Source organism: Hordeum vulgare, chromosome 1H, assembly GCF_904849725.1.
Source record: "Hordeum vulgare subsp. vulgare chromosome 1H, MorexV3_pseudomolecules_assembly, whole genome shotgun sequence".
NCBI lineage: Eukaryota > Viridiplantae > Streptophyta > Magnoliopsida > Poales > Poaceae > Hordeum > Hordeum vulgare.
Genome location: NC_058518.1, coordinates 508248734 through 508268530, shown reverse-complemented (window position 1 = coordinate 508268530; position 19797 = coordinate 508248734). Strand labels below are relative to the sequence as shown.

The 19797-nt window shown below is 43.9% G+C and overlaps 1 protein-coding gene across 4 annotated transcripts; it reads right to left on the bottom strand.

Annotated features, from left to right (window-relative positions):
- Window positions 1-2131: 2131 nt before the first annotated feature.
- On the bottom strand, window positions 2132-8594 carry LOC123451890. 4 transcript variants are annotated; one of them, XM_045128440.1, is made up of 10 exons: window positions 8101-8594; window positions 7136-7179; window positions 6895-7000; window positions 6674-6797; window positions 5062-5618; window positions 4425-4695; window positions 4042-4315; window positions 3687-3851; window positions 2678-3166; window positions 2132-2593 (listed from the first exon to the last, which is right to left on the bottom strand). In XM_045128440.1, exons 1-10 carry the CDS (start codon window positions 8333-8335, stop codon window positions 2312-2314), a joined length of 2547 nt encoding a protein of 848 aa, XP_044984375.1. In that variant the 5' UTR covers window positions 8336-8594; the 3' UTR covers window positions 2132-2311. The 4 variants fall into 4 exon arrangements, with proteins under 4 accessions (XP_044984375.1, XP_044984391.1, XP_044984382.1 ...); XM_045128456.1 differs by having other exon boundaries at window positions 4425-4689; XM_045128447.1 differs by having other exon boundaries at window positions 6674-6794.
- Window positions 8595-19797: the final 11203 nt, after the last annotated feature.

The following is a 19797-nucleotide window of genomic DNA, read 5'->3' as shown; positions in this document are numbered from 1 at the left end:
CTCGCCGTGATTAACTTAAGGGTGAAAACAGATCTTAATTTTGATGCTCGATTTAAAAGTTACAGCTTTTTAAAATTTTAAAAATGCTAATTAAATGCATGTGGATCTAAGTCCCGACAGAATTTCCTCCTGGTGCGCTATCCCAATGTGAGTCAAATCCTATCGTAACGTGAGTTGTCTTTGCACTTGTCGTGACGTGGATGTGCTCGGAACAACGAGATAGCATAGCTGCACTCATTAGAATTTATGTTTAAATAATTAACTTTCCAATTTTATTTGATTTTTTATGTTACAGAACATTCATAGAATCTTCGTAGAATTCCGAAAGGTGGATGGACTTTCATCCAATTTGAAACATGTACACTCCAACGAAATTTATTCACTTGTTTTCTATGTAAAAAAGTGAAAAAATAAAAATCAAAGAATCATGTGAGTGTAAGTTGCAAAGATGTTCAAAATCGTACGGTTTTGAACTTCGAGTGGAGAATATTGGATGTGGGCATCCAGCTTTTCTTTGTACTCAAACCCAATGAGAATCACACCTTTCCTTAGACATCTCTGGTCTACTATAATATGAGATGCAACAGAAAATAATACAAAAGGACATGTCATTGCAAACCAATCTGTGGTTGGATAGTTAGAGGGACAATGGTATCTCCAGTCCACCAGGGTTTAAGTCCTGGTGCTTGCATTTTTTCTGAATTTCAAGATGATATGCCGGCTCAGCCTCTCGAAAATGCTCACAGGGGTAAGGTGTGCGTGTGTGTTCATAGGGATGAGTGTATGCGCGTGTATATAAACGCTTGCGTGTGTATTGTGTTCGAAAAAAAAGGACATGTCATTTTCTAACTAAAAATAACATACTCCCTCTGTTTCAAAATATTGAAGTTTTAAGTTTGTTACAAGTCAACATTTGACCAACTTTTACAAAAAAAAAAATGTGTTAAGATCTAAAAAAATATGACTTCAGTACATTTAAAATGTAAAACGGAGGGGGGACATAAGTTGAGCTATAAACAAAGGCGTCTGTTACAAATCAACCGGATAATTTCTTGGAGAAATCATCCACCTTCGTATCCGTCTGATCTACACGATGATGACCGTCCAATTGTAACAACCCCATAGCAGCATCGAGCCTACGACAACTTCAGAACAACACGGATGGCATTCGGCCACGCTTTGTTATAGCTTTCATGGCAGCACCGAGGGCATCCGGTGAAACTCCATTGCAGCCCCGTCGGAGGCTCCAACACAACATCGATTGCTTCGGCGAAGCTTCATTGCAGCTCCGGTGGGGCTCCAACGCAACACCGACAACTCCAACGAAGCTTCATTGCAACTCCACGGAGCTTCGATGCAGCACCAATGGCTCTGGTAAGCTTGTTGCAACTCCAACGACGCTCCATTGCAACACCGGCGTTGAGATGAAGCGGGGGATGCGGCAATGACGTCGGCGTCGAGATCTCATCGTCGTGGGACGTCAGGCGCCTGCGGCACCTCATCGTTCCTCCCCCGTGTTGCTCCGAAGCAGGTGTCGCCAGCGACAATGCCCATTGCTCGTAGCATGATGGATGCATCCAGCATCACCTTTGCTGCCTCGGTATGGGACGAGGATGGGCAAGGATAGAAAGAGACGAGGTGAAAGAAGGAGCGGGCCTCGGTATGGGATGAGGATGGGCAAGGATAGAAGGAGACGAGGTGGAAGAACGAGCGGGAAAGAGGGGATAAGCGGCTTAAAATGGTGAGAAATTTTCCATAAACTAGTTAGCCTGGCCGGCAGAACATGAATTGCACAACTAAACTTTGGCCTGGCGTTGACTTTCTAAAGTCTTGGACAAGATTTGCATTTCAAAATATCTTTCAAAAACATAACACTCCTACAAAATTCATTCACTTGTAAAAAGAATCCTAAACGTATCGGAGTGTAAGCTGCAGGGATAAAAATTCAGACTTTTTTTGCCTACTTGGAGAAGAAGAAAACAAAAGCGATGAGAGAAAAAGATAGCTCATGTTTCGCCTCCTCATCACAAGTTAATGGTGCTGCTTTGTTAGATAGACATTTTCTGGTTTATTGTTACACACAATATGTAATAAACCAACAGAAAAAAAGAGTAAGAAGAACAGACAGACAGACAATAAACCGTTCTTTTCTATCTGATGAAAATAAACAAGTTGAGCTACAGCCGAGGTCCCCTAGGAGATACTACAGGTTGAACATGCCGGAACACATCTCACGGGCCTCTTTCCAAAATTTCACAGTAGCTACCAACTCTATATCTCTATTCAGGACACCTGACAAGGAGGGGCTGAATCAGTAGCCATTCGGCCACATTTGGTTAGCCTGGGCGGCAGCGGCGGCACTCAAGTTTCCGTCGCTTGGGTTTCGGTGTTCAGGTCCTAGGCCTGGCTGTGACTGCCCGAGCGCTGCACCGTACTGTGACGGCATCTGCCCCTGCCGAAGGCCGCCTTGATGGCCCTGCTGCTGCCCCTGATAGCCCTGCTGCTGCCCTTGATAGCCATACAAGGGGTTGGCAGCAAGAGGCGGCATTCCTCGCGAACCAGCTCCATGCATCCACATTGCAGGGTTCTCGCCCTGCAGAGACAAGCATGGAAGTTAGCAATCATACAATTTTCCTACTGTAAATCTAGTTCCCCTACTCTTGTGTGAATCTCTTACCTGCTGAAGAGAGATGTAAGGATTTCCATCCTTGTATTGGGAGGGCATTGTTCCATCAAATCCAGGAGCTGTGGTTGCCGACGGATTGCTTTGGTTCAGGGCAAAATTCTGAGGCATGCCATTTGCAGTCCCAAAACCTCCAACGTAGTTGGAGAGCATCGAGGCTGGCTGTGGAAGGCTCCCAAGAGGAACATTGCTCTTGTATTGTGGCATTGGGTATTTCACGCCCGAGTTGGGAGCTGCAGCTGCGCCTTGGTGGAATAGACCACTGTTTATGTATGGTTGCTGGTAAGCAGCAGGCGGGAGATACGCATAGCTTTGCGGCAAAGATGGGTATCCTATCATGCTTGCATATCCAAGGGGAAGACCTCCTTGAGCATAAGGATGAAGGGCGGCGAGATGGTGAGGCAGAGGAGGACCTGGAGCAATGCCAGTGCTTCCCTGAGGGTGGGTCAACTGTGGGTTGGATAAACCACCTTGATTAACATTCTACAACAACAAACCATATTAGAATAGTGCTGCAGTAACAAGAGAACAGCAGATTGCAGCTTTTTTAGTAATAACACAAATAACAGCATAATAAAGTCCTAATGAATAATACAGCTACAATTCAGCTCTCTAGAGGGGGGAAAAACTGCCCACACAGAATTAGGCACAAATGGAAGTGTTCCTAGCCACAAGACACGGAACTGAACAAAATAAAGCATGAGGCAGATGTAACTACAACAGGATTTGACCAAACATGACCAAAAAATTGATAACTACCACTCTAGGCATAGTAAACAATTAACATGCAGCATAGCTGCACTAAGAGCAGTAAGCAAGAGTTATCCTGTAGCAGGCTGCAACTTCACATTTTAGAGTGCAGCAAGTAAAACTGTATAACTAACCCAAGTTCCTCAGCAAACAAATATATTTTTACCCTTTTATCAGAATTATAGAATTTGTAGCACATGGCCACTCTCAAAAGAGTTGTCGTCTAGTCCATTATTCAGTGAAGTGTCAATACCTCTTGTGGCTGTGAGGAAACAGTTGCATTGTTCACAGACGATTGTGGTGTACCATGAACCAGTGTAGCCAATGGAGGGTTAGTAAGCAGCAGCGAGAATGCTGGATCCAACTCACGGAAAGGTGGCATTGCCGGTGGCAATAGGCCATTTGCCATATTTCCTTGCTGCAATGATAAAACAAGTTTGTCAATGAAGGAAGAATGAAGCCAGAGCAAGACTTTTCTTAACCGTGTTTTGGAATCACTGGTTAGCAGATACAATGAATACAGTTTACATGTACATATATGGAAAGTAACAACATATCAATGGAAGTTCTTATAAACAAACCAAGATAAGAAATGAGCATATATATACCATGAAGTTAGAGAGAGGAGAAATGTTTTGCATTTGACGATTGTCCTGCAGATAAGTCTGCACGGTAGGCTCTGGTTGTACTGCAGTTGGCGTGGCATAGTCAGATGATAAATTGTATTCGGTGTTGTTTGTAACATCCAGTAAATCAGCTCTTCCCACTTCAGACTGTTGTACTGATGTAATATCAGGATTCTCCGCATTACTATCTGGTGCAGAAGCAATGTACTCGTTGGCAGCAGGAGTTACTGTCTCCTTGTTTTCAAATTCGTGGATTCTAAAAATGGACTCAAACATGTCACATAATGGAAGACGGTGGAGATTCTGAAAATGAAGGACTTCACATGATGAAAGGGGCGTAACGAATTTGATGAAGAAATTCATACCTGGCATCACACTGGTCCCCTGACTGGTTATCAGGAACTGATGTGACCTCCACGTCACTATTGGCAGGCATCATGGAGCATGATGCATCGAGTGTCCCAGACACAAAACTACCAAATGTCAAGTGCGCAAAATCGGCATTGGAAACCTGAAGGTGGCCTGGGATTATTACAGCTGGGTTATCATCAGATGGTTTTGGTCTGTTTTCCTCATGTATAGTCAAATGTTCCAACTGATACGCTGTAGTAGACATATCACCATTTGAATCTGCATCTAAAGGATGAAATCATTAAAACTGAGAAAGCCGATCTATGTAATTTACAAAAGAGAAAGTGACTAGAAAGACAGGGAATTCTGGTCAATGAGAGACAAGGAGGGAGCATGCAACATGAAATACAACAGGACGATGCATAAGATCTATAGTCACGGAGACCCAAGGCAAAAAGCACAGAAATCAGGGTAAGACATGCATGTTTCCCGGTGGGTGAGCTCATAAAAGGCAATTAACATGCATCAGAAAATAAAAACACCTCGGGATCATACAGAAATATAAACTCCGGTATGCTCTAGCATAACAGATCTTCACATACGCACAAATGAAAGTACAGATAAAGGTAAATGACATCTTTCATAACTTACTTTGATTGTGTTCAAATGAATGTTCATCAAAGAGATCTGTTTTCTCTATCAGGTCATCATTCAAGGGTGTGCCCTTATCAGACGGGGATAATGGTCCTGGAGATGTTAGGCCACTGGCATTGCTTGCACTTATCTCCTTAGTTTGCTCAAACGTGTTGGCATCTCCAGGAACGTCATCGTTGACCTCCAGGGTAAATGATCTTGGTGCACTCACATTTGCAGAAGCAGCACCAATGCCTTCTGGCACATCAGACCCCTGTCCTAGAGGTAATATGCCAACAGAGTCCTCCTTAGGTACAGAGGGAGCCTGAATAGTGCCATTTGGTAAATTATCAGCTGTGAAACGATCCCCTTCTGATGGCAAAACTGTGTTCAAATTTGATGCATTGGCAGTGACTGAACCACCAACAGCATTATTTGCAACCGGCCTCCCAGGTTTAGCTTGAGGCCTGCCCATCTTCACTATTTCAGCCAAAGAAGGGCGTCCTGGCACTCCACCCCAACCATGCTGCACTTGTGGAGGCTGGAAACTGGTAGACTTCGCATCAGCTAAATTGCTGGTAACAAAAAGCACAAAAGGTTAGGAAGTTTGCCAAGGAAGTCCTCGAGCTATGTACTTGCAGTACCAGTAGTCACTAAGCATACAATGTATAAACAAGAAGTGAAGCTGTGCATCATAAAAAGTAAAAAATAACTATTGTTCCAGTTTGTAATGGTTCTGAACTTCTGATAAAAACACACATAATTTTTCTGAAAACACGGAACATGTGAAGGATCAAACATGCACAAGATAAAATGAAAATTGAAAGACAGGGTAGCTCTGAGCACATGATCCATCTCTCCCTAATCGTCAAATTAGAATCAAGCATGCACAATGAAGAGATAAAATGAAAATTAGAAGACAGGACAAGCTCTGAGCACATGTTCAGTCTTTCCCTAATCGTCAAACTAAAATGCATCATGGTCCTGCTAAGGCACAGCCAGTTTAAAGTTATATCATCTTATTTCACTTTTTTTCAAGACAGTGTGATGTCTGCAAAGACCCTAACTCATGTTCTACGCCAACTCTCTCTCTCTCTCTCTCTCTCTCTCTCTGTGTGTGTGTGTTGTCAGCCTTCTACTAAGTGTTGTAGCAAAGAGTTGGCTATGTTCCTTATCTAGGAAGAAAGCTAACAAGGGTGAAATCATCTAACGGTGCTTAACAGTAAATACAGTACAAAACATGTGATGTAATTTTGTTGTGATTTTCCTAAAGAGAAGACTGGACCAGACACTACATAAATCAATCAATAATTACAACAGAGAATAGGGTCAGTTCTTTTGGGGCTTATGTGTGGCTCCGGAAATAGGCTGCCCCCTCCCCAGCTAATTCTAGAAGTCCTACCTAAATTTATTTTAGAAGCCTGCTAGTTAACCCTTAATTAGTAGGCTTCTAACATAAAAATTTAGGCTGGGCTTCTAAAATATTTTCACAGCCAACCATAAGCCCCAGAAGAACTGGCCCCAACAGAACTACTGCAAGAAGTGCACCAAAACTAGGAGCAAAAACTTTAACTAATATAATCAATATTTGGCTAGAATAGCTATGCAAGATCAGGATCTATTTACTTACCCAGCTTCTGAAATTGTTTCCATAGGATTGCTCCCCTTGACAGCATCAGGGGTTGATGTGTTTGGTGGCGGAAGTAACTCTGTTTCCTTCTTGATAGGACCTTTAGCGCTAGCAGTTGAGTCTGCTGATATGTTGTCATTTTGATAACATATTCAAAATGAGTTAAACTGTACAAAATCAAACTTCATTATGATATCACAATACAGAATTTAGCACGCTACCTCCCGGACCAGAGTAACCACGTCCACCTCGATCCGAACCAACCTTAGAACCTCGGTATGCAGGTTTATAGAATGGGCGAGACCTTGTTTCCTGAGGAGCTTTTACCTGCAGGTGATAGGAGTTTGTCAGGAGAACGAGCAAGTGGCATACTTAAAACACCAGAAATACCAAAAATGCACTGAAGAACATCACCAACAAAGTTTGTATTCTTTGAAGCTTAAGGATTCTCTATGTACTGACCTCTTTTTTGTTGCTACGCTTTCTCCTCACTTCATGAAAGGGGTCTGAACAAACATGACAATAGAGTTAGATAACTTGCCAACATACAGTTGGTTGCTTGTGGTTGGTCTTCAAGGTTACATTTAAACCATAGGAGAAATTATATGTGCATGTAAGCATTAGATAGTGCATGAGCATAGGACAGGTACGATCCACAGAAACAAACGAACAGGAGAATCTTGCCCTCGGCTCTTACTGCAAAGAAAGGCCATTGTCATCGTCTCTAGTGAGTTAATAGACTTGTTTCCCAAGAATAAAAAGATTACCAAATGTACTAGTTTCAAACACACAAAATAACTGCCACTCTTTTGAACAAAAGGAATGATGCACCAATAATGAATGCATGTATAACACTCACAAAATAATAAATGCAAGATTAATCTCCAAGTGAAAGCTTCTACACTATCTAGACCTCAGTGCAATGTGCAACCTTTTACACAACAGCCTCATAAGTCATAAGTCAACCATGGATGAATGAAGATATTAAATGTGAACACTCTATCTGGACCAACTATCCTATTTATATGCAACTTCAGAGTGAAGCAACACACGGATCAAGACATCCACAGCTCCCACTGAACTGAGCCTGCTTACACCACTAGGCACCACCTGCTGCTTCCTCAGTAACTGCTTTGCTCATTCTCGAGCACCACAAATCCCCATCGGATCAAACAAACAGCACATACACACAAATCGCATAGACTACATCGAGACAGAAATCCGGGCCAGATTGCCAAGCGATACGTACGATAGCAAGCGTCCACGCTGGGGGTTACGACGGCTAAGGGGAGTGACGAAATCACTAACGAGCTGCGCGGACTAGCACGCAGGCAGGCCAATCGGCTACAAACCCTAGCGCTGACCGACGAACCGCTGGGCCAGTACTAATACACGAGTGGAATTCCAGGCGGGGTGGGCGAGGGTACCTTGGGAGATGAGGCGCTCGACGGCGACGTCGGGGTCCATGGCGCAGTCGAGGAGCGTGGCGTAGATCTCGGCCTCGGTGCGGTCGGCCAGGATCCCCTTGAGGCCCTGCACGAGCTTCCGCGAGGCGTGCGGGATCTCCGCCCCGTCCCCCGCCGCCGCCGCGGCCACGCCGCGGGCCTGCTGCAGCTGCCCCCTCCCGCCACCGCCCCCGCCGCCCCGGCCGCCGCCCCTCATGGCGCCGCCGCCTCCCTCCGGATCCGACGGGCACCCGCTAGCCGCTCCGGCCGCCGCCGCGTGGGGAGGGGGGAGGGCAGCAGGCAAAACCCTCGCCGCCGCCGCGCGTGAGTCCCGTGTGTCGTATCGCCGCACGCACACGCCACGCAGCCTGGGACGGACGGACGAAGGAAGGAAGGAACGAAGGGAGCTAGCCTAGCGCAGGAGGAGGAGCTCGAGTATATATTGCTGGATAAAAATAATACTCGTACTAGTAGTACTGCTAGCTGGAATGGATTGGGAAGGGGGAAAGAAAGAGTGCGTGGCTTGTGTCGGATCGGAGCAGGAGTAGGGTTTGAATACCCACCCAGCCCCTCCCGCACGCCGACGGGTAGGGCCTTCTCCTTCCTTGCCAAACAAAGCTCATGCCATCCACGGCTTGTATTTCTTTCCAAATGCACCCTGTTTTGGACATTTTCTGTCCGTGGTAGCGTACACACCATCCATCAAAGTAGTTATTATGATTTATATATTTTTCGATTTCTTATGATATTATTATGTTATTGTTATTTGGCAGGCGTGTCGAGCCCGTGAAATATACACCGTCCGCCTGTCTCACGACAATACGCCATGCCACGTGTCCATGGGATGCACAGACTTGCATTCGGATTTTATTTATGATGGAAATTTATTTGGTTTATCGACTTCGAAAGCACGAACGAGTTCAGTTACCTTTCTTTGTGTGGAAGGAAGAAAGGAAATCTAGCCTCGGCAAGTGCGACAAGTATGCCTCATCATGGGCAGTCCAGGTCGGGTCGGGCTCGGGCCTAGAATTTGAGCCCGGCGGTCGGGCCACGCGGGCTTGGGCTTGAGGAATACATATTTTAAGCCGCGAACTCGTCGGACCCAGTAGGGCTTTTTCGGGCTCGGGCCGGGCTTGGGCCCCATATTTAGGTCGGACGGTCGGGCCAGGCCGGTTGGGCCTGGTCAGGCTTTTTTGGGCTCAGGTCGGGCTTGATCCCAATATTTAGGCCCGATGGTCCGGACGGGCCGGTTAGACCTAGTCGGGCTTTTTTGGGCTTAGGCCCGACGGTCGGGCCGGTTAGGCCCAGACGGGCTTTTTTGGGTTCAGGCCGGGCTTCGACCCAATATTTAGGGTCGTCGATCGGGGCAGGCCGGTCGGGCTTTTTCGGGCTTGGGCCCAATATTTAGGCCTGATGGTCGGGTCGGGCCAATCGAGCTTTTTTGGACGTGGGCCGGGCTTGGACCCAATATTTAGGCCCGACGGTCGGGTCGGGTCGGGCTCTGGCCTGGGGTTTCAACATCGGGCTTGTTTTTGGCCTAGCCCGGCCCGAAGTATGCCAGGTATAGCGAGAAGCTTTCCGATGGCTCCCCACCACTGATGACATGTTGTTCATCGGTGATGAGGGGGTCGTCGGACCTCGTGTGGGCGGGCCTATGTGGCTATGGTTTTAAAGCCCTGGTAGTTTAACATTTCGTCGTTCGAGGTCATGGCTTCGGCGATGACATGGGTGAATAAAGAAGCCTTGGATCCTTCCCCGACGGGGCGTTCAACTCTATGGCCAGTTGTGGATTCGCGAACTAATATGTTCAAGCGGAGATGGTGTGGCGGCGACGAGATTCTTGTGTGTGGACTTGGGTCCTTGTGCTTCACCGTTGGGACGACGTTCACTCAAGGGTCGGTGTGGAGTACGGACTGTTGGGAAACGTCGCATGGGAAACAGAAAAATTCCTACGCTTACCAAGATCAATCAATGGAGACTAGCATCTACGAAAGGGGGAGTGCATCTACGTATCCTTGTAGATCGCTAAGCGGAAGCGTATATAACACGGTTGATGTAGTCGTACGTCTTCACAATTCAATCGCGATCCGTCCTGATCTAGAGCCAAATGGATGGCACCTCCGCGTTCAGCACACGTGCGGCTCGATGACGTCTCCACCTCCTTGATCCATCAAGCGAGGGTGGAGAAGTAGATGGGATCTCGACCAGCACGGCGACATGGCGGAGATGGTGGTGGAGCAGTGCTAGCAGGGCTTCGCCAAACGCCTCCGAAACTGTGAACGAGGAAGAACGGGAGAGACCGAGGAAGAACGGAAGCGCCGGAGAACTCTTCTACCTCTCCGTCTCTCTTGCTGGATCAAGAAGGCCGAGATCATCGTCGAGCTGTACGTGTGCTGAACTCTTCTACTTCACTTACGATTTGAGTAGATACAGGAGTATTTACTTAATGAATCACAAGTCTGAAATGTTGAAAAGTTCAAATCCGTTTCAGAGTGAAGTTCGTCGTAACAAGAGGATAAAACTGTCTACGATATGATCATAGAAATGAATATCTGAGTTACGAGTTTTGGTACGCAGTTAAGACAATGTGGAAATTGTTTCGCAGTTCATGCCACCTGGAACATCATAGTGTGATGATGTGTCTGAACGTCATAGCCACGCACTATTTGGTATGGTGCATACTATGATGTCTCTTATCAAATTACCACTATTGTTTATGAGTTATGCATTAGAGACAACCGCACTCACTTTAAATAGGGCACCGCGTATTTCCGTTGAGATGACATAGTATAGACTGAGGTTTAGAGAAATCTAAACTGTCTTTTCTTGAAAGTTTGGGGTTTCGACACTTATGTGAAAAAGTTTCAGTCTCATAAGCTCGAACCCAAAGCGGATAAATGCTTCGTCATAGGGTATCCAAAACAGTTGGGTACATCTCCTATCTCAGATCCGAAAGCAAAGTGTTTGTTTCTAGAAACGGATCCTTTCTCGAGGAAAGGTTTCTCTCGAAAGAATTGAGTGGGAGGATAGTAGAACTTGATGAGGTTATTGAACCATCACTTCAACCAGTGTGTAGCAGGGCGCAAGAAGTTGTTCCTGTGGCGCCTACACCAATTGAAGTGGAAGCTGATGATGGTGATCATTGAGCTTCGAATCAAGTTACTACAAACCTCGTAGGTCGACAAGGTCGCGTACTGCTGCAGAGTAGTACGGTAACCCTGTCTTGGAGGTCATGTTGTTGAGCAACAGTGAACCTACGAGTTATGGAGAAAGCGATGGTGGGCCCAGATTCCGACAAATGGCTGGAAGCCATGAAATCCGAGAGAGGATCCATGGATGAAAACAAAGTGTAGACTTTGGAAGAATTACTTGATGTTCATAGGACTATTGAGTAAAGATGGATCTTTAAAGGAAAACAGACGATGATGGTGATAAGTCACTATTAAGAAAAGCTCGACTTGTCGCAAAGATGTTTTCGACAAGATCAAACAGTTGACTATGATGAGACTTTCTCACTCGTAGCGATGCTAAAGGTCTGTTAGAATTATGTTAGTTGTTGATGCATTATTTATGAAATATTGCACGTAGGATGTCAAAACATTGTTTCCTCGACGGTTTCCTTGAGCAAACATTGTATGTGATACAACCAGGAGGTTTTGTCGATCCTAAAGATACTAGCAAGTATGCAAGCTCCAGCGATCCTTCAATGGACTGGTGCAAGCATCTCGGAGTTGGAATATATATATACTTTGATGAGATGATCAAAGATTTTGGGTTTGTACAAGGTTTATGAGAAACTTGTATTTCCAAAGAAGTGAGTGGGAGCACTATAGAATTTCTGATAAGTATATGTGGTTGACATATTGTGGATCAGAAGTAATGTAGAATTTCTGTAAAGCATACAAGGTTGTTTGAAAGGAGTTTTTCAAAGGAATACCTAGATTGCGCTACTTGAACGTTGAGCATCAAAGATCTATGGAGATAGATCGAAAGCGCTTAATAGAAGTTTCAACAAGATGCATGCCTTGACAAGTTTTTTAAGGAGTTCAAAATAGATCAGTAAAGAAGGAGTTCTTGGTTGCGTTGTAAGGTGTGAATTTGAGTAAGACTCAAAACCCGACCACGGCAGAATAAAGAGAATAGACGAAGGTCGTCTTCTATGCCTTAGCCGTAGAATCTAAAGTATGCCATGCTGTGTACCGCACCTGATGTGTGCCTTGACTCAAAGTCTGTTGAGAGGTACAGAGAGTGATCCATGATTGAATCACTAGCAGCGGTCAAAATTTATCCTTAGTAACAAATGGACTAAGGAATTTTTTTCGATTATGGAGGTGGTTAAAGAGTTCGTCGTAAAGGGTTACGTCGATGCAAGCTTTGACACTAATCCGAATAACTATGGGTAGTGAAACGGATTCATACAGTAGAGTAGATATTTGGAGCATTTCCGAATAGCACGTAGTAGCAGCATCTATAAGATGACATAAAGATTTGTAAAGAACGCACGGATCTGAAAGTTTCAGAACCGTTGACTAAAACCTCTCTCACGAGCAAGACGTGATCAGACCCCATAACTATATGGGTGTTGGATTCGTTGGAATCACATGGTGACGTGAACTATATTATTGACTCTAGTGCAAGTGGGAGACTGTTGGAAATATGCCCTAGAGGCAATAATAAATTAGTTATTATTATATTTCTTAGTTCATGATAATCGTTTATTATCCATGCTATAATTGTATTGATTGGAAACACAATACTTGTGTGGATACATAGACAAAAACATTGTCCCTAGTTATTATTGGAAACACAATACTTGTGTGAATAACTTGCCTGTTGAACTGCTTGGGGATCCACCCCCACCAAAGGGTGATCCTGTGTTCGAGCTTAAACAGTTGCCTGATACTCTTAAGTATGCTTATCTTGATGAAAAGAGATATATACTGTTATTATTAGTGCTAGCCTCTCAGAGCATGAAGAAAAGAAGTTACTAAAAACTCTGAGGAAGCACCGTGCTGCTATTGGATATACTCTTGATGATCTTAAGGGCATTAGTCCCACTCTATGCCAGCACAAGATAAAAACTGATCCTGATTCCAAACCAGTTGTTGATCATCAACGGAGATTAAATCCTAAGATGAAAGAGGTAGTAAGAAAAGAAATACTAAAGCTCCTGGAAGCAGGTATTATCTATCCTGTTGCTCATAGTGATTGGGTGAGTCCGGTGCATTGCATCCATAAGAAGGGAGGTATTACCATTGTCCCTAATGGTAAGGATGAATTGATCCCACAGAGGATTATTAGGCTATAGAATGGTGATCGATTTTAGGAAACTGAATAAGGCCACTAGGAAAGATCATTACCCTTTGCCTTTTATCGACCAAACGCTAGAAAGACTATCTAAACATACACACTTCTGCTTTCTAGATGGTTATTCTGGTTTCTCCCAAATACCAGTTGCACAATCTGATCAGGAGAAAACCACTTTCACATGCCCTTTCGGTACCTTTGCTTACAGACATATGCCTTTTGGCTTATGTAATGCACCTGCTACCTTTTAAAGATGTATGATGGCATATTCTATGACTTTTGTGAAAAGATTGTTGAGGTTTTCATGGATGACTTCTCCGTTTACGGGTCTTCTTTTGATGATTGCCTCAGCAACCTTGATTGAGTCTTGCAGAGATGTAAAGACACCAACCTTGTCTTGAATTGGGATAAGTGCCACTTTATGGTTAATGAAGGCATCATCTTAGGACAAAAAAATTCTGAAAGAGGTATTGAAGTAGATAAGGCTAAGGTTGATGCAATCGAGAAAATGCCATGCCCCACAGATATCAAAGGTATAAGAAGTTTCCTTGGTCATGCTGGTTTCTATAGAAGGTTCATTAAAGACTTCTCTAAGATTTCTAGGACTCTTACCAATCTCTTGCAAAAGGATATTCCTTTTGTCTTTGACGATGATTGTGAGGAAGCCTTCGAGATACTTAAGAAGGCCTTGATAGCTGCACCTATTGTTCAACCACCTGATTGGAACTTACCTTTTGAAATCACGTGTGATGCTAGTGATTATGCTATTGGTGATGTCCTATGGCAAAGAGTTGATAAGAAGTTGAATGTTATTCACTATGCTTGTAAAACTCTAGACAGTGCCCAAAGAAACTATGCTACTACGGAAAAGGAAATTTTAGCAGTCGTGTTTGCATGTGAAAAGTTCAGGTCTTACATAGTTGACTCCAAAGTCAATATTCACACTGATCACGCTGCTATTAAGTACCTCATGGAGAAGAAAGACGCTAAACCTAGACTTATCAGATGGGTTCTCTTGCTACAAGAATTTGATTTGCACATTGTCGACAGGAAGGGTGCTGATAACCCAGTAGCAGATAACTTGTCTAGGTTGGAGAACGTTCTTGATGACCCACAACCTATCGATGACCGCTTTCCTGATGAGCAATTGAATGTTATCAATACTTCCCGTAGTACACCGTGGTATGCTGATTATGCAAACTATATCGTTGCCAAATATATACCACCTAGTTTCACATACCAACAAAAAAAGAAATTCTTCTTTGATTTAAGACATTACTTCTGGGATGATCCTCACCTTTATAAGGAAGGAGTAGATGGTGTTATTAGACGTTGTGTACCTGAACATGAATAGGGACAGATCCTACAGAAGTGTCACTCCGAGGCCTACGGAGGACACCATGCGGGAGATAGAACTGCACACAAGGTATTGCAATCAGGTTTCTATTGGCCCACTCTCTTCAAGGATGCCCGTAAGTTTGTCTTGTCTTGTGACGAATGTTAAAGAATAGGTAATATCGGTAAACGTCGGGAAATGCCTATGAATTATTCACTTATCATTGAACCATTTGATGTTTGGGGCTTTGATTATATGGGACCTTTTCCAAAATCCAATGGGTATACTCATATCCTAGTTGTTGTTGATTACGTCACTAAGTGGGTAGAAGCTATCCCAACCAGTAGTGCTGATCACAACAGTTCTATCAGGATGCTTAAAGAAGTTATTTTCCCTAGATTTGGAGTCCCTAGATATCTAATGACCGATGGTGGTTCACATTTCATTCATGGTGCTTTCCGTGAAATGCTTGCTAAGTATGATGTCAACCATAGAATTGCGTCTCCCTATCACCCTCAGTCCAGTGGTCAAGTAGAGCTAAGCAATAGAGAGATTAAGCTAATTCTGCAAAAGACTGTCAATAGGTCTAGAAAGAATTGGTCTAAGAAGCTCGATGATGCACCGTGGGCTTATAGAACTGCCTGTAAGAATCCCATGGGCATGTCTCCGTACAAAATGGTGTATGGTAAAGCATGTCATTTACCTCTTGAGCTAGAGCATAAGGCTTATTGGGCAATCAAAGAGCTCAACTTTGATTTCAAACTTGCTGGTGAGAAGAGGTTATTTGATATTAGCTCACCTGATGAATGGAGAAATCAGGCATATGAGAACGCCAAGTTGTTCAAAGAAAAGGTTAAGAAGTGGCATGATAAAAGGATACAAAAGCGTGAGTTCAATGTAGGTGATTATGTCTTGCTATATAATTCTCGTTTAAGATTTTTTGCAGGCAAGCTTCTCTCTAAATGGGAAGGTCCTTACATTGTTGAGGAAGTATATCGTTCCGGTGCCATTAAGATTAACAACACGGCAGGTAATTTTCCGAGACTGGTAAATGGGCAGAGAATCAAGCATTATATCTCACGTACTCCCATAAATGTTGAAAGCAATGTTATCAATACCATAACTCCGGAGGAGTACATAAGGGATATTTATCAGCCTGTTTCAGACTCCAAAAACGAAGAGGTATGTGGTTCGGTAAGTAAACAGACTCCAAAACTTTTCCAGTAGGATTTTTTCTCCGTTTTGGAATTTTTGAAAAAATAGAAAAATTTAAAGCAGTCCGGAAAGCGCACCAGGAGGCCACAAGCCTGCCAGGCGCGGGCCACCCCCCTGGCCGCGCCTCGGGGGCTTGTGACCACCTCGTGTGCCTTCCGGACTCCGTTTCCTTGCGGAGTACTCCTTCTTGTCGGAAAAAAATCATTATATATTCTCCCGAAAGGGCTGACCCTCGTATCACATGAATTTCCTCTATTTTCATTTCAAGCTTGTTTTTTGCCGCAGATTTAGAGCAAGGATGTCGTCTGAGGAATATGTCGGGGAGAACAATTTCCCTCAAGTCTATGAAGAAGTAGATGCTGATCTGAAAAGAGTGGAAGTCATGGAAGCCAAGGGCAAAACTAAGGAGAAGAATCAGGCGTGGGACGAAGTACAATCTGTGTTCAACAAGGAAGAAGTTGAAGAAGTGGATTTCCTCCAACCCTACCTCCACCTACTGTCTCCATCCTTGATTGAACTCTTGAGGTTTTGTGAAACAACTCGTGCTCGCAATACTTATCTCACTCGTGAAGTTGTTTTGCTGGAGAAACATATCACAGATCTCCAAGATATAAATCAAAGATTGATGGCCCTCTTGGAATCAAAGGACAAAACAACTCCACCACCATCTCCGCCAAAGGAAGACAACTAAGCATGGGTATGGGCAATCCCCTTGGATTGTGCCAAGCTTGGGGGAGTTGCCCCGGTATCGTATCACCATCACATCTTTTGCCTTTACCTTTGTTTTAGTTTGTTCCTTTTTAGTTTTATCTTTCTCTGGTAGAATAAAGGTCTTAGTGTTTTAGGCTTGAGTTTTGCCTTGTGTCACCCACGATGTATTCGAGCTTGTGAGCCATATAATAAAGAGTGTCTTAGTTAAGGGCCTTGACTCATGCCATGATCAAAAGAATGTGAAAAGAACAAAAGCATGAAAGATCAAGTAATGATCTTATGGGAAGTGATGGCTTCACATATAAAAAGAATGTTGATTGAAACTTGTTGAGGGTAGACAAACGTAGACCTTGGTCATTGTTGCAATTAATAGGAAGTGATAAAGAAGGAGAGGTTCACATATAAATATATCATCTTTAACACCATCAATGATTGTAAGCACTCACTAAACTATTGCATGCTTAGAAGTAGATGTTGGACAAGGAAGACAACATAATGAATTGTGTTTGCTTGGTTCCGAACAATGTTATATGACTAGAGATCCCTTAGCATGTGACGATTGCTTCCACCTCATATCAGCCAAAACTCCCGCACCAAGTAGAGATACTACTTGTGCATCCATAAACCTTCAACCCAGTTTTGCCATGAGAGTCCACCATACCTACCTACGGATTGAATTATGTGGAAAATAAGCTTTGTACGAACCTGTGATGAGGAAGACATAAAAGCGACAGACTGCATAATAAAGTTTTTTATCACAGGAGGCAATATAAAGTGACGTTCCTTCACACTAAGAGGACACACATTCAAACCTCAAAAGCGCATCACAACCTCTGCTTCCCTCTGCGAAGGGCCTATCTTGTACCTTTACTTTTTACCCTTGAAAGAGTCATGGTGATCTACACCAATTCCTCATTTCGCCTTTATCTTGGCTAACGACATATGCTAGGGAAAGATCTATATTCATATGTCAGCTTGGAAGTAAGTATTCATGATTTATTATTGTTGACATTACCCCTGAGGTAAATGGTTGGGAGGCGAAACTATAAGCCCCTATCTTTCTCTGTGTCCGACTGAAACTGTGATCTCATGAGTACCACATGAGTTTTAGCAATTGTAGAAGACAAAAGGATGATTGAGTATGTGGATTTGCTTTAAAAGCTCTTATTTGACTCTTTCTGATGTGGTGATAAATTGCAATTGCTTCAATGACTAAAGGCTATCGGTTGTTAATTCTCGATAAGGCTCTTGATCCATACTTTACTTTGTGAAGGAATTATCACTTTAGCATGAGAGATTATATGATGATATTGCTGTTCTGACTATGATCATGATGCCTGCATGTTCGTATCTTGTTTTGTCGACTCCTCTCTCTCTAAACATGTGGGCATATTTATTGATCTCGGCTTTCGCTTGAGGACAAGCGAGGTCTAAGCTTGGGGGAGTTGATACGTCCATTTTGCATCATGCTTTCATGTTGATATTTATCGCTTTTTGGGCTGTTAATACACTTCACGGTACAACACTTATGCCTTTTCTCTCTTATTTTGAAAGGTTTACATGAAGAGGGAGAATACGGCAGCTGGAATTCTGCCCTGAAAAAGGAGCAAGTTTGAGATACCTATTCTGCACAACTCCAAAAGCCGTGAAAATCAACGGGGATTTATTTTGGAATTTATAAAAAATACTGGGCCGAAGAAGTGCCAGAGGGTGCCAGCAGGAGGCCACAAGCCTGCTAGACGCGGCCTCCCCCTGACCGCGCCTAGGGGGCTAGTGGGCTCCCACTTGGCCCTCTCGCCCCCCTCTTTTGCTACAAGAAGGGTTTCGTTCCAAAAAAATCAGGAGGGGGCTTTTTGGAGGATTCGCCGCTGCCATGAGGCGGAACTTGAGCAGAACCTATCTAGAGCTCCGGCAGGACGATCCTGTCGGGGAAACTTCCCTCCCGGAGGGGGAAATCGTCGCCATCGTCATCACCAACACTCCTCTCATCAGAGGGGACTCATCACCATCAACATCTTCATCAGCACCATCCCATCTCCAAACCCTAGTTCATCTCTTGTAACCAATCTCCTTCTCGCGACTCCGATTGGTACTTGTAAGGTTGCTAGTAGTGTTAATTACTCTTTGTAGTTGATGCTAGTTGGATTACTTGGTGGAATATTATATGTTCAGATCTTTGATGCTACTCATTGTCTCTCTGGTCATGATTATGATTATGCTTTGTGAGTAGTTACTTTTGTTCCTGAGGACATGGGATAAGTCTTGCTATAAGTAGTCATGTGAATTTGGTATTCCTTCGATAATTTGATGTGTTGTATGTTGTTTTTCCTCCAGTGGTGTTATGTGAACGTCGACTACATAACACTTCAGCATTATTTGGGCCTAGAGAAAGGCATTGGGAAGTAGTAAGTAGATGATGGGTTGCTAGAGTGACAGAAGCTTAAACCCTAGTTTATGTGTTGCTTCGTAAGGGGCTGATTTGGATCCACTAGTTTAATGCTATGGTTAGACTTTGTATTAATTCTTCTTTCGTAGTTGCGGATGCTTGCGAGAGGGGTTAATCATAAGTGGGATGCTTGTACAAGTAAGGGCAGTACCCAAGCATCAGTCCACCCACATATCAAACTATCAAAGTAGCAAACGCGAATCATATGAACATGATGAAAACTAGCTTGACAGAATTTCCCATGTGTCCTCGGGAGCATTTTACCTCCTATAAGACTTTGTTCAGGCTTGTCCCTTGCTACAAAAGGGATTGGGCCACTTTGCTGCATCGATGTTACTTTTTTTTACTTGCTACTTGCTACGAATCATCTTGTCACACAACTACTTGTTACCAATAATTTCACTGCTTGCACAGAATACCTTGCTGAAAACCACTTGTCAGATCCTTCTGCTCCTCGTTGGGTTCGACAAGCTTACTTATCGAAAGGAATACGATAGATCCCCTATACTTGTGAGTCATCAGGCTTGTGGGCCCCCTGTGGCTCGTCTGCCCTACTTCTTCCGCCTATAAATCCTCGAAAAATCCAAAACCACGGGAGAGATCCACGAAAATACTTTTCCGTCGCCGCAAGCTTCTGTCTCCGCAAGATCCCATCTGGGGCACG

Bases quoted from the DNA above. Each gene is read 5' to 3' on its own strand.
- LOC123451890 (XM_045128440.1), bottom strand. From the start codon at position 8,335: ATGAGGGGCGGCGGCCGGGGCGGCGGGGGCGGTGGCGGGAGGGGGCAG. The intron at 4,696-5,061 runs GTAAGTTATGAA...TTCATCCTTTAG, and splicing joins TTCATTTGAACACAATCAAA to ATGCAGATTCAAATGGTGAT. The intron at 2,594-2,677 runs GTAAGAGATTCA...TTGTCTCTGCAG, and splicing joins CTTACATCTCTCTTCAGCAG to GGCGAGAACCCTGCAATGTG.